The 17,177-nt window shown below is 39.2% G+C and overlaps 2 protein-coding genes across 3 annotated transcripts; one reads left to right on the top strand and one right to left on the bottom strand.

Moving 5' to 3' along the window:
- Positions 1-4,044: 4,044 nt before the first annotated feature.
- On the bottom strand, positions 4,045-10,499 carry eif1axb (eukaryotic translation initiation factor 1A X-linked b). Its single transcript, XM_047567695.1, has 7 exons — positions 10,339-10,499; positions 9,278-9,361; positions 8,327-8,430; positions 8,092-8,142; positions 6,831-6,912; positions 5,366-5,457; positions 4,045-4,667 (listed from the first exon to the last, which is right to left on the bottom strand). The coding sequence occupies exons 1-7, from the start codon at positions 10,352-10,354 to the stop codon at positions 4,662-4,664; spliced, it is 435 nt and encodes a 144-aa protein (XP_047423651.1). The 5' UTR covers positions 10,355-10,499; the 3' UTR covers positions 4,045-4,661.
- A 126-nt stretch (positions 10,500-10,625) lies between these two features.
- On the top strand, positions 10,626-15,293 carry LOC124995384 (myoneurin-like). Of its 2 annotated transcripts, XM_047567684.1 has the most exons (3): positions 10,626-10,855; positions 12,250-12,772; positions 14,221-15,293. In XM_047567684.1, the coding sequence occupies exons 1-3, from the start codon at positions 10,679-10,681 to the stop codon at positions 14,466-14,468; spliced, it is 948 nt and encodes a 315-aa protein (XP_047423640.1). In that variant the 5' UTR covers positions 10,626-10,678; the 3' UTR covers positions 14,469-15,293. The 2 variants fall into 2 exon arrangements, with proteins under 2 accessions (XP_047423640.1, XP_047423639.1); XM_047567683.1 differs by having other exon boundaries at positions 12,250-15,293.
- The last annotated feature ends 1,884 nt before the right edge of the window (positions 15,294-17,177 follow it).

The raw sequence follows: 17,177 nt of genomic DNA on the forward strand, positions 1-17,177 counted from the left end.
GTTGGTCCCCTGTGTGTGTGTGTGGTGGTCCCTGCTTATTTTGTGCGCTCCTCACGTTTTTTTTTGGTTGTGTGAGTGGGGTGTCCCCCTTTTCATTTTTATTGTGGACGTCACTCCCCATGTTGGTTCCTCCTCCAGCCGGTAAGCCCCAGCTCGTATCCTTTTTCTCAGTTGGCTCCGTTTTTTTATTATTTTCATTTTGTCCCATGCCTTGTTTATTTTAGAGTGCCAAAATAAAGTTTTTGTATGTGATAATTGAACTCCGTCTCCTATTCTCCCTGATTGAACGAACCTGTGTCCTTTTGTAATAGTTGGTAATTGACCTTTAATACGGGTCCTTGGGCCCTAACCCAAGGTGGCGTTGTCGGTTGTATACAAAAGAGAAAAGAGTTTTGAGACATAACTGAGTAAATTATCCCTTGTGTTGCCACATTAGCTATTTGTTTTCCTTTGTTTAAGTTCAAGTTTAGACAAATAGGTTCATAACTACATTAGCATTTCTGTTTATTTTGATTACTTGTTAGTGCTTTTATTTTGAAAGTAGAAAGGCACAGATGAGTTCATAAAAAGAGGAAGAAAAGAACAGGTGAGCTAGTGTAGCAACGTTGTACTCTCTCTTTGCGTTGTGTAATTTAATAGACGAAGAAGACCATCACTGTTGGCAATCTTGCCATTTATTTCGAACACTGGCTGGCCTGGTAGAGGGATTAATAATACGGTTCAGTACGTTCGGGTTTTCTCTCTCTCACACACACATACAGTCAAAATATAAAAGGAAAGGAAAGTACAGGTTAGCTAACAACGTGTAGCAATAGCCATTTTATAAACAAAAATAAGAGGAAAAACACCCTTTTTATGAAAAAGGATGTGCTCGACCGTTTGGGAGGTATATGTTATGTTAAAATACAACTTACACCACCCCTTAGTATTGAAATTAAAGTAATTAATATGAAATAATGGCGGAGCTCACAGTTCGTGCACCTACCTGGGACACAGCGAGGTCTGACCACCGCTACTCCCCGGTGTGCACGACCCTAGTCCACAGGGGTGCTGCATTTAATTGCCATAAGAATTGCGGCCGTTTGATTTGAATTTAGTCTGTTTTTTGAGTATTTTTTCAATATCTTCTTTATTAGTTTGAGACAAATAGTGCTTACAATAAACATATCTATCATTTTGCATTCAATATTAAGCTATCTAAACATGGTTACATGTAGAAGGGACAGTGAATCACCAAGCCATTTTGGCCTCAGTAGAAGGGTGATGGGAGCGAGCTGCACTGTTAGCTTCTATTCTTCTTGGCTCAGCAGCATCAGTCCACTGTGAACAGGAGGTATAGACAGCAGGTCTAGGTTAGTGTGGCACTCTGTGTGAAATGGTGTGCTGCGGAGACCGCTCCTGTATCACTGAATTAGTGAAGTGTTGACTGATCTTATCTTCTGCCTCCATTTGTCCTTTTACAAAAATATGTTGGATTCGTGTTATGTTTTGTCTGACTTGTTTTTCTGTGCCTTGAAACAATCAAATGGTTTTTGGTAGTTTTTGTCTTTTTGTGCTGTTTTTATTTTGTTTTTTTGGCTGTGTCATTGGTCGTTGGCCGTTGTGTTAGTTGTTGTGTTCCTGCTATTCGCAGCTAGCGCTGTCCCCTGAGCTGCCAGGAGTGAGGCCTGAGACTCCCGCTAAACTTCAGATGATGTGCTGTGGATGCCAGGCTGGAGTTGGCGGCGGAGAAGCAGAGAAGGAGGTTAGGGTCGATGGTGCCATCCGTACTCACGGGGAACACGAGGTCTTCGGCAGCAGGATCGATGGACTGTGTGCGCTTGATGGGACCCAGAAATAGTGTGTCATTTGAAGTGCTTTGTAGACCTGGTTCATAGGACCACAGTACGCCTGTGCCTGGCTTCAGACTCTGCAGGCAGACACGCTCTGTTGGCGGTTCCTTCCCTCAGCCGATAAGGAAACACCATTGACAAGAAACACCATGACATCACAATCCACACCACTGTTGCTATGCAACTGGCTAAACATCCACATTAACTTGGACACTGCCAACTTCTTTTGTATATTTTCATAATGCTAATTCTGTACATTTTTTTGATTACACTGCTTCTTTTTTATTTTACTTTAATTTAATCTGTTTTTATTTATCTTTCTTGTGATTTTTATGAGTGTTTACTTTTATGTGCAGTGAAGCTATGGTGACAAAGTAATTTCCCTCGCGGATCATTAAAGTCTAAGTCTACCTCTGTGGACCGCCTGTTGAAGATCTATGCTTTTGATGGATACACAATCATTTAAAACAGCAGCATTTAAACACTCTGGAAGCCTAAAGAACTAAAGGATCCGGTTCAAGTGAAAAAATAGAAATAAAATTACTATAAAAAAACGAATACAGCTTGAAGGTTGAAATCCAGTCTCTGTGGCTCTGGAGCAGCAGAGATTCACCACATCATCTGCTTCTAGCAGATGTTTTGTTCTGTCGGAGTACAAAAATTTGAATTGGGGGTTAGTTTTGTTTTACACGAAAGTGTATAAGGCCAGTTCACCTGTGACCTACACTCACTGGTCACTTCATTAGGTACACTGGGCAGACATGCCAATCTAACTCCAAATCCTCCTTCATGACTGTTCTAATGTTTAGTTGATGTTGAAACAGAGTCAGGTACTTCACACAATACGATTCAATAGTAATACACAGCCTCCATAAATTAACTCAATTCAGTCAACAGCTCTCTTGGTTATTTAGAACTAATGCTGAATACCTGAACATTCATAGAGAGAATATTTAGTGCAGTACTGTTATATTAGACCGTATCATCTAGTGTAGTGGTTCCCAACCCCAGAGGTCACAGGAGGTGCACCAAAACTTGTCAGATCTGAGCTCACCATCAGTTTTCAGTACCACTAACCATCAGTATTTTAGCGCCGTGCTGATCTCTGGTGTGTGGAGTTCGATCACCATTAAAAAAGATCAACATTTAGAAAAAAAATGTTGATGCAGGATATTGTTCCGATTCAAGAGTAACAGTTTTCCCACTCCAACTAAACATCACTAGCCAGTCAGAAGTCGGGTGGGGGCGAGTCTTGCAGTTCAGATTGAGATGCAGCTGCAGCTGCATTCCAGACAACTTGGAAATGAGCTCTGCGTTGTCAAACTCAAATGACTGCTTCCAAAAAAGAAATAATAATAATAATAATAAATAATAATAATGAAGAAAAATAGTTGCTGCACATATATTAATGCTCAGCCGTCGAAAATATACCAAACTTTTTTTCTCCTCCGAACTAACCTGTAACGTGAGCACTATGACATTGGAAGTGTGAAGTTTACGAGTTTTAATGAAGGCATCATCTTAGCTGGCGTTTTTTCATTTAATTATAATATTAAAAGTTAGGATGTAAATTTTGCAATTTAGGGAGGGGAACCACTGCTCTAGTGTACCTAGCAAACTGTTGAGGAAATATATAAGTCAGTTCCATCTTGCTACCATCAGACTGGCATAGGAAGTGTGACCACAAAGTACGATGCCAGATTGGTGGAGTTAAGATCTTTATTGGAAACCCAGCCTTCAAACATCATAGAACATTTTTTTAGTCAAAATCACAACATCATGCGGTATGTAGATCAGTGGTTCCCAAACTGATGGGCAGGTTTCCAGTGGTGAGAAAGCATAAAACTAGATAATGTACTGTCTGTGTGTGGTGTACGAGTTTGGGAACCACTGGTCTAGTATGAGCTTTTTCCACTGTGTTGAAAGGAAAGAGGTCAAAACAAAACATCAAAGCAAACAAGACACACAAATAAGGGAAACAATAGAAAAATACATTTTATACTTCTTTTGATTTAAGAGGAGGCAGATCGCCTTCATTTGATCCAAAACGAGCAAATAGTTTAGTGGTACACAATCAGAGGAACAAGACGTTAATTAAAAAGATATGAATCCAGTATTGCGTTTCTTCCGTCACTGAATAACAGCTTTCAAACTGTCTTACATGCTACAGCTACAATGACAAGACGTCAGAAGAAAAGGAGAAAAAAACACGTCATGGTTTATCTTTTTATTGGCGAATCCAGAGATTCTGTTTCTAAATTCCACATAGTGTGAAATTAATATAAATACATTTTTAAAAGATGGTGCATTTGGTGTGAGATATTCCTGATGTTAAACTCTACAACACAGAGTGTTTCTAAGGCAGTAAAGAAAAAAAAGGAAACTCCATGAAGGTGGCAAATATGCCTTTTTTTTAATGTTAGAAGTAAAATATAAAGATCTAGGAATGCTCCAGATCATCCTAACTATGATGCTGATCAGCCTACTCTGCGTCTCCAACCTGGCGGCATGAAGGCAATAAAAGCAAACTACCTGTGTAGTCATCTGTTACCAGGCAGCCTGCTGCAACAGTCTTTCTCATTCAACATTAAATCAAAGTACTGATGGTGTTTTCCCTCGTGTGAAATGTACTAGAAGAACAACAAATACGTCTACTGATGGTGAACAAACTGGAATAAACATGCTGTGTATTAATGAACCATGGATTGGCATAGGCTGATCTTAAAATAAAAACAAAACAAAAAAAATGAATTATGTGTGCACTGTTCAAAATATCCCAGTTGGAGCATCTCTAGTAAAATCCCACTTTTCCCCTCCAGTAGCAGGACTTTAGATCTGCAAAGGAAAACAGAGGAAGTAGAATGAAACTTTCATTTGAGGACATAATGAAGTTTGATTTAACATCGTATCATGTTTAAAATTAGGGCTATAAATAAAAATGACTTGGATATTGTACATTAATTTATGAGCTCATAACTTGTTTATAGAGTGCAAAACACACAGATCAGCCATAACATTATGCACACTGATAGGTGAATAACATTGATCCTCTGGTTATTATGGCTCCTCTCAGTGGGATACATCAGGCAGTAAGTGTAGATTTGTCCTTGAAGTTGATGCTTGAAGCAAGAAAAATTCGTTCCAGAGACCTTGAAAAGGCCTAAACTATGATTGTGAGAAAACTGAGTCAAGCATCTCTATAACTGTAGATCTGGTGGGATTTTAATGGTCTGCAGAGGTCAGTACCTATTAAAAGGGATCTAACCAGGTAGCCTGGTACTATGTTTTTCCCCAAAAACCATTGTGGTATTACTGTAACCTCTTGGTATAGTATTCTAGTCAAGTGGTCGCTGAATTAGTTCCATACTTATATTTGTAGGTGAGCTTCAACTGCTCCCAAGAGTTTAACAGGTTGAGGATCAATCTCAATTAAAGGAAGATCCAGGAAAAGGAATGACAGACACAGCATGGATTTAACCTTTAAATATTCTGTCATAGGTTTGTTGGACTTTGAGGTGGAGAAATCAACTTACATCATCAATGTCTTCATCATCATCGCCAATGTCATCGAACTGGATCTCGTCATCGTCTCCTGGTCCAAAGGTGTCTGTCTCGTTGATTTTGGCTGTGGAGGAAGAGAATAAGTCTCAGGTGTTAACATGGTGAATATGGTGGTAGGAACTAGGGCTGTAAATTTTTTTTACTGACTATTGTCAAAACTTTTTCTTATAACTTTTATCCAAACATATTAATGCTGAGCAGTACACTCAGTAATATCTGGGTATATCTGATCTGTCTAAACATCTATCTGAAACATTCACTGTTTATTCGTGGGTGGGACAACTTTAGTTTCCCATCTGTCTTTATGCTAAAGGTTGCTGGAAAATCAAACATACCAAATTCCATACGAATGCTTTTTGAAGTTTTGACTAGGGCTGAACGATATATCGTCACAGTATCTATATCTAGATATGAACATTCAAGATATTAATATTGAAAAAGCAACAATATAGATGATATAGATTTCGCACTCGCCCTGCATATAAATCAACAAAAAATTAATGCGGAAGATAATGTGGCCGGTGGCAGTGCATAATCTGACCAAAACATAAATCATCCTCCATTATTTGGAGGTATTTTGTCTTCAAAAGGACGATATTAACCAGATTGAGCTGTTGTGCAGATCGTGCTTAATAAAACTGCAACAAAGCAAGGTAGCACAGCAAACATGTTTCACCACCTGAAACAACACCATCGTGTGCTGCACGAAGAGTGTATGACAATGAGAGAAGCACTGGGGACTTCTAAGTCATCCCAGTAAGTAGCAGTAAAACTGCACTTTCAACATTTTTTTGTATTATGATGTTGTTATTTTTCTGAAAAATGCTTGGTTTTCACCGAACCCGTAGTCATATCGTATCGATATATGAAATTTTGTCCATATCGTTCAGCCCTAGTTTTGACCAGACTATGAATACTGGGACCTTAGCAAGAACTGCATGTTAGCGTTGCGGTAGAAATGAGGACCTCTGCTGTGTAAAGTTTGCAACTGTGAGTTTATTTCTAAATCCTAAACTGGAAGATTTACAAGAAAACATGCAGTTTATACTGCTACATTAAGTTGACTGTTGAATTGATTGTTTAAAATCAATAAGGAATCGGTAAGATTAACTGAGTAGGTTTGGAGATACAGCCATTACAGAAATTTGTCAGAAGTTTCGGCAACACTTTCAGCTGCCATTATTCAAAGTGAAGCAGGAAATGGAAACAAAAATGAACCTGACTGGCAAAAAAGACACAGTGCCAACTCATGTTGTTAGGCATTGGCTATGTGTGAATGTTACTGCGTCTCAGTCCCACAGTACTCTAAAAACACCTTCAGTCTGGCCTGCCAAACGTACACAGTCGGTATTATATTTAATTTTCTTAAATACCGATTACAACCCATCCTGGGCTTGTTGGACTATAGAGTTGTCAATTTTTTTTTCCATAACTCACCATGCTCTGGCAGCTCTCCATAAGCTTTCAAACTGCGAGCCTCATCCGCGTTGTACTTGAGGATGACATCAGCTTTGTTATCCTGAAACAGAAACGATGTAAAAACGCCAGCTTAGATGATGTCTTCGTGAAAACTCAGAGCATTAAAATATGTGCAGCAGCATCCTTTTCTTTTCTGGCAGCAGTAATTTCTGATTTTGACAACTCAGTGCATAGTTTCTCCCAAGCTGTCTTGAATGCATCATCAGCTGCAGCTGGATCTCAATAATGCTTCCCAAGACCCACCCTACTTCTGATTGGCTAGCGAGTGTGGAGAGGGAAAGCTGCATTAGTCTCATTCCATTGGTACACAAACTCAATTGACTGCTGGAACTTGACAGTAGCCTTAATCACCATTTTTTCCCCCCTACATGTTGACTTTTTTTTTTTTTATAAATCAAATGCCACAACAGAAATGGTGTGGTTTTAGAGACTGACTCATTGTTAGCTGGTATTTAATCCTTAATCACAAGGACATTTTCCCCCATTTGGCAGAAAGGAAAATGAAGTTTTAGATGCTAAAGTTATTAAGTAAATAATAACACAGTATTGTTCCAGAGCTCACTGTGTACCACAAAAACTGAAATGCATAGAAATTTTAAATTTTAAAATCTAACAACCATTGCAACAAAATAAACGCCTACAAGAAAACAAATGTAACCAAAAGTATTAGACACAAAAAATGAATTCATAAACTGATACAGGTTTCCTAGACTGAAGAACCAAAAATGTGTGTTCATTGTGTGTTCTTCATGATTTCAAGCTGCCATAAATTAATGATCTGATTTCTAATCTGTAAAATATTAATTTAATTGACACATAAGGTAGTTGAACTGCATTATTAGATAACAATCTGATTTTAGGTTTGACTTTAAAAGTGACACAATGTCAATTAAAAGTAATGTTTTTATCTCACAAAAATATCCCAGTATATCAAGTTTGGATCTTTTTTCCACTTACCTATTACACAACATATTTTTTTTCCCTTGGATAACCCAAAGGTAATTTAGTTTATTCAAAAGTCTTTAAAAATTAATGGTTACATTTCAGATCATTTTTAATAAATGGAGAATAAAATATACAGTGCATTAAATTTAAAGTTAAGAGCAATGGATTCTACAGAAATGTTGCTGCATTATTGTGAAAACCTGCGGCATATGTTCAGTCAGATTCAGCCTAGCATAAAGCCTTTGATCTCTGCCATGTTAGAAACCAAACCCACCTGGTAATCCCTCAGCCCAACTAGGATGATATCCGACGTGTTAATCCAAACCTGGAGGAAAACAAAACAAAGCGGAGATTAGCCAGTTGTACAGCATCATGCTGCACTTAGTGACCCTGACACAAACACAAGCTGACTGGCCGCTGACAACATGCTGATGTAGCATCACGTCAGGGGGTTCCTGTGCAAGTACACTAGTGGGGGAAAGGTGTGAGGATGGTCAGGACATTCCTACCTTTTTCCGGAGTTTTCCTCTGATGTGGCAAAGCCGCTTGGTTCCATCAAAGCACATGGCCTCCAGACGTCCGTTCCCCAACATTTTAATCACCTGAGCGTATTCTAAAAGAAATGAGTGTAGAGGACAGTGAATTTAAGGTAGATTCGAGGTTTGCTCTTAAAAACTGTCGGCAGGTAAACTAGTAGCTGATGTATTTTTAGTCGTGCATGCCTGAAAGTTACAAAAACATTAAACGAAACATAATTGAACTCTTGGATGTTGACAACTTGAATTCTGTAAATATTAGGATTAATTCAAGATGAAGTTAAAGAGCAGATGGTGGAAATGGAAGGTCTTACATTTAGTAGGACAACGTAGGATTAATGTTGCTAAATGTATAAGTGGACTGAAAAAAAGAACGATTTTACATGCTAACAACACCTCTGTGATTTATCAGAGCTTTTCCACTAAATAATTAATATAGTTGAAGAGCAGAGCAGCAGACCCATTTTAATTATTTCAGTCACACATGATCATTTTCCAGACTTAAACACAGAAATTCAGTGGCTATCACAGTGTTTGTAACCTGTGTTTTGAACAAATGTAATCACTGAGTGTGTGTGCTTATTGTCAAATCTTCTCAAAGTTTTCAAAGACTGAGCTCACTTCCATGCCAACAAGGATTTTGCATTGAGGTCCTGATCCAATTTACACTGTATGTCTCAAAATCCTTTCATTTAAACATATCTACCTGCTGAAGTAATATTGCTGCAGTTCATATTTCATTTCTCACAGCGTCATCCCATACATTTTAACCACAAAACCAAAAAACAGACTATAATGAAAAGCAGCAAATTCTCACATTTGAAAACATGAAAGTATGTATCAAAAGTATCATTTTGGATACATACATACAATGTTAATGTTTAGTCAACTGACATAACGGCCTTTTATGGCTCACAAACTGACCCTGTCCATCCTCTTTGAACACCAGCTCTCTCTTCTCGGACTCATTCTCGTTCTTTCCACGTCGCCGATTTTTTCCTCCCTTACCTGTGAAAAACAAGAAATCAGTAAATGCATGGTAATCATTTGTATTATTAACTGCATCTATCCATTATCGTCTCTTGATTCAGTCTATTTGTCATGGAATCAGTTTCTGGTTGACACACTTCCTCCATGTATGTTTAACTTATGAAAGGTCTTAAGAATTGTAACAGAAGACATGTGACAAAAGAACAATGAGCATCGTCATACTCAGATGTAAGTAACAACTAAGAAAACTAGGTTAAATAAATAAATAAATACATAAATGTACCTAGATGCTGCCAGTCCCCTGGTTACAATGGACATGATGTGTGAGCATTTGGATGCTAAGAAGGGCCCCAGTTTTTAAAATGAAATGTGGTTCCAAGTATAAAACACCAGTAAACACGTGTATCAAATACTCAGTAAATACGTGTATGACTCTGTGTCCATAATTTCAATATGGGTCAATGTCTTTGTACCCATCTCCATATTATTAATCTAAATGCTAATGCCAGTCACTCTGACAACTGTTTTAGACTTAAGATTGTAGTTAGCGTTTGCATTGGCGTCACTTGGGCACTTATCTAGATAACGCGATGTTGACATAATTTAATTAATCGGTCCAAAAGTGCCCGTCGTTATTAGTGCGGAATTGTAGTTAAATCACGGGCCAAACCGGGTGGGGTTTAAGTAGCCAGTTAGCTGTGTCAGCTAGCAACGTTAGAATAGTAAGCCTGCTAACTAGATAGTTAGCAGCTAAATACTGCTTAACTCATTCAACTGAGACAAACTGACTTCATCGTTATCTCAAATTAATTCCAATGGTTATATTACACTCGAACGCCGTAGACTGCCGATGAAGGAGTTCAGTTCGTGTTGCTAACTAGCGTTAGCCGGTCGGTGTCACGTTTTTCGCTGCGTGTCTTCACGGCGGGCTTGACCAGCGCGAAGACAATTTAGAACACTAAAACTAATGAGTCGCGCCGTCCATCGTGTCTTACCTTTATTCTTGGGCATATTCTCTCACGCCTCGGGTCACTTTAGTCCACCAACTGTTAAACAATAGCCAATCTGTTTACGAGAGACAGCTAAAGCACAGATCTAAACTAACTGAACGGTAAGAAAAGCTAGCTAGTCAGCGACGAGTCCGTCAGACTTCTTCTTCTTGTTGATTTCCGGCAGGCTAGGCGCGTCCAAGGCGCATTGCTGCCCCCACGGGTTAGTCATTGACAGTGTCTAGTCTAGATTCTTGTGTATAATCAGTCCGCCAGTTTGCCCATGCGCTAGCCGAGGCATTCAAAATCTCAATGCTTTATTGTAATAGGTAATTATTACAGGGACATGGCTCTGTTTCAGGGGTTTAACGTCAAAATCCCTCCTTACCACCAGGGTTCGCTCTGTCCTCAGAGAAGATATTGCGGGTTGTTTATTTTGTACGTGGAAGAAAACCCACTCTGCTCTGGTGGTAACTCGGGTAATTTACCACGAAACAATCCAACTACCCTGCATCGACTAAAGGTTAATTGCCATGCATTATGTGCATTTATATCCGCACTTCAGCTCGTTACATTTGATGCTTAATAGCCAATTAATGCAAATAAATTTAGTTTCGCCCACAGCTCACAGTTGCTGCTGCCTTTGCAAGTTAGCTACCTTGTTAATAAGCTAACGTTAGCTGCCATTGCGTTCGTAGTGAGGTTTCGCTGTGTCGGTAGACTACGGCAGCAGGACCATAATTAGATCCTGAGGTTTGTTTAAACAGCTCGTGACTATCTATTCAAAAGTGATGAAAATTACTTTACAGAAAATAAATATTTTCAAAAGAATTATGACTATACGCATTGCCTGTTTATGGTTTTAACTGGCGTGATATAAATAATTTTACATAAATCTACACACTTTTTTTCATAAATGTTATAGAGCATAATAGACACACTTAAATGTGTGCCAAAGGGAAAAGAAACAACTGAAACTAGTATTGAATAAATGCAAATAAAGAAGAACGGGTGATTTTTGTATCAGTGCATTGAATGAATGGAGACATTTACATGATTAAAACACGTACATATCACCTTCTTAGATCAAATGAATCTGTAAACTGTAACCTGTTATGCATTATGCCTTAGGAACTACAAGTTGCCAGACCTTCCATGCCTGTTAGGGTTTGGGTCCTTGTACCTAAAACAGAAAATGAAAAAAGCAAATGCATTATCTCTGAGTAAACTACAAGTGTTTCTCTGTGTTTAAAAGGTTTTAAGTTAGGATTTGATTGTTGTTGTTTGGTTAGTTGGTCTGACAATCTTGCAGCTTATCTTTTTTAATTACTTAATTGTATTAATAATTCAAATTTAAGTTGATCCACACATTTGAATTTCACATATTGAGAAGAAAAACTACCTCTGTATGCACTTAGATAGTTCTTCAACCAATTAGGGCAACAAATTATGTGACGCTGTCAAAAGTTTAATCTTTAAAGTTATTTTGTTGTCAGTTTCTTTTTGAACAGAGTTCTAATCTAAACAGATCTCTTCTCCAATGACAGTCATTTTGTTGCAAACAAATTCCACTCTGCGAAACAAAAAAGCAAAAAAAAAAATAAATTACACTCTGCGGTGCTCAGATGACGTGTATTGATATGTTATTGTTACTCCTCCGTCCATCACCTCTATAGGATTTAGGCTAATTACTAAAATTACTAAAAACCGTATAAAATAAATCCATAATCCATAAAAGCAAAAAATTACCACAATGTAACAGTTAACATACAGTAACGACTACTTATGTTGCTTTATAAAAGAAAACGTGGAATATTCTGTCCTACTGCAGAATAGATTTGCACTTCAAGAAAGCTGCTGCTCAAAATGTTTTTATTCTGTAATGTAGGCAAACATAAAATCGTTATCTGGTTTCAGGTGTCTACTGAGCTGCTGGTGATCCACGGCGGATCTGTAGTCATGGCTGGAAATGGAAACTGGGTCGGCTCTGGCAGCATGGACCAGATAACAGTGGTGAGAATAGGTGACACTCACATTGCGGGAGAAGAGTTGCACGTTGAGGGGAAGGTGAAAGGCGGGGTGCCAGAGTACCAGAACATGGAATACTCGATGCCTACTGAGGACGAGGGAGTGGCTGTGGAGGAGGAAGAGGAAGACAGTGTCTACGTCATTGAATATTCGAATCCTGAGGAGGAGGGAGAGAGCTACCAGTTTACGATGTCTGTAGACCGGTCGCTTCCGACCAAAAGGCAGATCGTGAAAGATCCACTAGTCAGAGAAGACTCCAGAGCTCGTGTACCATCCAGACCGAAGAGACTAAGCCAAAGTATGAAGCTGCTAGCAGAGGAGGGGGTCAAACAGGAGCAGGTGGTGAGCAATAAGAGTGTGTTGGAGCTCGGAGAGGACTACCGTAACGTCATGGAAATAAACTCAGGCTCAGGTAAGCGACAGCTAGTGTGCTCGTTGTGTCCCCCCGGCAGGTTCTTTAAGAGACCGTCGGGGTTAGCAGTGCACCTAAGACACCTGCACCAGCTGGATGGGAAGAAAACGTATTACTGCACGTCATGCAAGCAGACGCTCCGGAGTCAGATCAAAATGGACGCTCACACCAGGCGTCACGCCAACCAGAATGCCGTGTTCACCTGCTTCCTTTGCTTGGGTGAGACCGAAAACAAGTCAGGGAACACAGGATACCAAGGGTCTAAGTGGGGCCTGAGGAAGCACATGGAGAAGGAGCACCCAGGGATCATCCCTCCCTGTCACATCTGTCATAAAAACTTCAAGACGGTCCCGTCCTACCTTGCCGACCAGTTTAGGCATGTGGGAGTGTCACCGTATTACTGTGCAAAGTGTCAGATCTATGAAATGACTGAGAGGGGTCTGAGTGTACACATCAAAAACCACAACAAGAAGCAGGAGAACAAGCATGCGATGGGCAATAACCAGCTGCTGACGCCACCGGTCTTCATCAACGCCGATAACTCGGCCACAGATGACTCCGACTTCTGACCCTACACCTTCCAGACCTCCTCTGTGTCAGGCTTATGTCTGACATTTATGCACCTGAACTGAACTTTAGACAACAACACAAACATTTGTGTGCGACTGAGAAAACATTTTTATTTTGATCATCTCCTTTATTTTAAAAACTGCCTAAATATGTAAGTTGTAATGAGTTCCATGGGTCTGCTGCTCACAGTGTCCATCAGGGAGTCTGTTTACATGGACTTGAGTATTCTGTGAGCTTTCATTGCTGATGATCTGAATTGGTTTTATTTAGTTTCAAAAGGTCCTAATTTGATTAATTAGAGATACACCTTTATCGTTTCTGGCTTCAAGTAACCTGGAAAAGATGTTAACATTGCTCACCATTCGAACGCTTCTCTGAGCGCTTTGAGGTCAAGAGTGTCTACATAAAAGTAGAAATTCCAACAAACCCTATCATGACCAGGATATTGACCTCTATGTAAATGCACTCTTTATTCTGTGGTGCCTCAGAAGCAGACTGGTTAGTGTTATCGGGTTACTCATACAAATTCACGGCAACATCATAAGTCACTGCCTTAAAAGCAGTAAACCACTTTATATCATCCAAAGAAAATGAATGTCATGAAGAGAAAGCAGAAAGGGTTTAATTTCTTATATGTTTTGGCTGTAAAACGTGTATTGGATTTGGAATGTGCAGAATTTTCAAACATCTAATAGAGGTTTAGGATGTGAGACGATAGTGCTGAGTGAGTGGCTGCTAAAAAAAAAAATGATTGAGCTGTGTGGTAATTCAGACATTAGAGACATCATTCCCTTGTGAAACTACAGCTGGTTTAATGCAATTCTGATTTGACTTTCTAGCCACTCTAACTCTCAGTCTCTTGTCATATTCTTCCTCAGTAGCTGTTCAGCTGCCACGAAACCAGGATTTTGAGAACTTTGTCATCATCTTCATTGCAGAAGCTCAGACACACCTGTCATTTCTGAAGACGGACTCTCGCTCTCTGTCTCTGGGGCTGGGTATGTTTTTAGATTTTGTGCAGCTCTTCTCTGTCATCATACATGCTCTCAGATTTAGAGCTGTAGAGATGTTCTGCCTGGTCCCAAACCGAAGTCATGACAGAGCAACAAGAGGATTCAGGATATGACATGTATGTTCTTTGATAGATCTAAATGTTCAAAATAAGATCTCAAAATAATCTGCACATTACAAGCTGAATATCTGCTGAGGAAGATGATGTGATCAAAGCTCCAGAAGAGCTTTACTTTAGCTTCTGTTCATATGATGTGCAAACTGATCATTTTTAAACATTTTTAAACTATTTAGGTTAACGCCAGTAGATAATTAACAGATGAATTTCCAACACTTTGTTACTTGTTATAACATCTTTAATGTTGCTGTCATTTGAAAGCTTTTTGACATAAAAATCAGATTTCAATGTTCATTTTGTGCAACAGAAAAAGCATTTTTTATTGTTCTTTTTAAATCATCCCAAAGCCCCTTCACATTGATTTTAGGATCGTTTGGATGTCAATTCAGATTGGGAACTACAGGAGTACTGTTTGTGTGTCCTCTTTTTCTGTGAACCAGGAAATCGGCTTAAACACTAATTAACAAGTGAAACGTTGTTTGTGGATTTAAACAAAACAGTAGTGATGTCATTGCAGTGATATTTGTTTATGAGCTGAAGCAGGTTTTATTTTTTAAATACCATGTTTAACTTTTAAATGCAGAACAGTAAATCCTGACTATTCTTTTACTTTTACTTTTAGAAGATAAAACATCAATGCCTGCTAAAATCTACCAAAATATTAATTTTGGTTTGTAAATACAGACAAGCTGCAGTGCTGTTTCTGGAGCATTTGTTTGTTGTTTGTCTTTTTGTTTAGTTAAATACGGTGTTGGGTGTAGTTTACTTTTTTATTCGTTGTAGTTATTTGATTTGATTTTCTATTAAACATTTTTTAAACAAGCTGACTTTTTACTCATCAGTGCATCAGTGTACACACAGCACCCATTTTCACAGAAAAATACACAAATGTAGACGTTTTTACAAATTGATTAAAAAAAGAAAAACTGAAATATCTCACGGACATAAATATTCTGACCCTTTGCTGTGACACTCATATATTTAACTCAGGTGCTGTGTATTTCTTCTCATCATCCTTTAGATGGTTACCCTTACTGGAGCCCAGCTGTGTTCAATTAAATTGATTGGACTTAGAATTAGACAAGACACACATCTGTCTACTGCCCAAAGAGCTAAGTGACAGAATTGTGTGAAGACACAGATCTGGCCAAGGTTACAAAAGGAATTTTGCTGCACTGAAGGTTCCTCCATAATCCTTCAGTGGAAGATGTTTGGGACAACCAGAACTCTTCCTAGAGCTGGCCGTCCCAACTGAGCAATCAGGGGAGAAGAGCCTTGGTGAGAGAGGAGAGAGGTAAAGAACATCACTGTGGCTGAGCTCCACAGATACAGTGGGAGATGGAAGAACATTCTCGAAAGTGAACCATCCCTGCAGCCTTCCACCAGTCTGGGCTTTATGGCAGAGCCAAGTACAAAAGAATCCTGGATGAAAGCCTCTTCCAGAGGGCTGAGGACCTCAGACCGGGCTGAATGTTGACCTTCCATCAAGACAATGACTCTAAACACACAGCTGAGATAACAAATGAGTGCCTTCAGAACAACTATGTGACTGTTCTTTAATGACCCAGCCAGACTGACGTAAACCAAATGAATATCTCTGCAGAGACCAACGTTCACCATCCAACCTGACAGAATTGGAGAGGATCTGTGAGGAGGAGCGGCAGAGATAATCCAAATCCAGGTGTGAAAATTTTATTGCTTCTTCCCCAAGATGGGAAGTAGTTGTTCAAAAGGGTGCTTCTACTCGATACTGAGCAAAGGGCCTGAAAACTTGTGACCATGTGTATGTGTATTTTCTTTTAATGAGTCTGCAGAAATGTCTACATTTGTGTCTTTTCCTGTCAAAATGGGGTGCTGTGTGTACATTACTGAGGAAAAACAACTTAAATTTAGCATATGGCTAGAGTATAACAAAGTGAAAATTTTAAGTTGATCTGAATACTTATGGTAATGAAAGTATTCAGATCACCTTAAAAGTCACCATAAAGAGGGTAAATAAAAACGTCGGTCTTAAATCCAAACTAAGCAGAGTGTAGTTCACGTGAATAGTTAACCTAAAAATGTGACATTTCGCTCAACTGAGGTTGACGCTTTTATTGTGTCGCTAAAAACGCCAGCATCAGATCTCATCGAGTTAACCACCAGAAATAAGACTAAATGTAGCTCTGGGTGTTTCCATTTGTGATTTACAAGTTCCTAAACCTTTTGATTATTTTCAGGTTTTCACAGACATAGGATAGAATTTAGTAGAGGCATGCATTTACACAGTTATAAATTGCTCAGCCATAATATTCTGGCCGCCTATTCAATATTGTATAGGCTCCGATCTGTCAAGGCATGGACTCCTCTAGACCTCTGAAGGTGCGTTGTGGTATCTGACACTACAGTGTTGGCAGCAGATTCTTTTAAGTCCTGCAAGTTGAAAGGTGGGGCCTCCATAGATCAGACCTGTTTACCCAGCATATCCCCAGATGCTGGATTGGATTGAGATGTGAAGAATTTGGAGGTCAAGCCTTGAAGTTTAAATCATTTGTGAATAAGGCAGCATTATCCTGCTGAAAAAGACCGTAAGAGAGTAATGCATGGACATCGTCTGCAGCAATGCGTAAGTGGGCAATATGTGTTATAGTAACAGCCACATGAATGGCAGGACCACCTTCTTGTGTCTCCGTGGTCTTATTATGATGATTGGGTCCAGTGTAAGAG

Source organism: Mugil cephalus, chromosome 18 (genome assembly GCF_022458985.1).
Source record: "Mugil cephalus isolate CIBA_MC_2020 chromosome 18, CIBA_Mcephalus_1.1, whole genome shotgun sequence".
Lineage (NCBI taxonomy): Eukaryota > Metazoa > Chordata > Actinopteri > Mugiliformes > Mugilidae > Mugil > Mugil cephalus.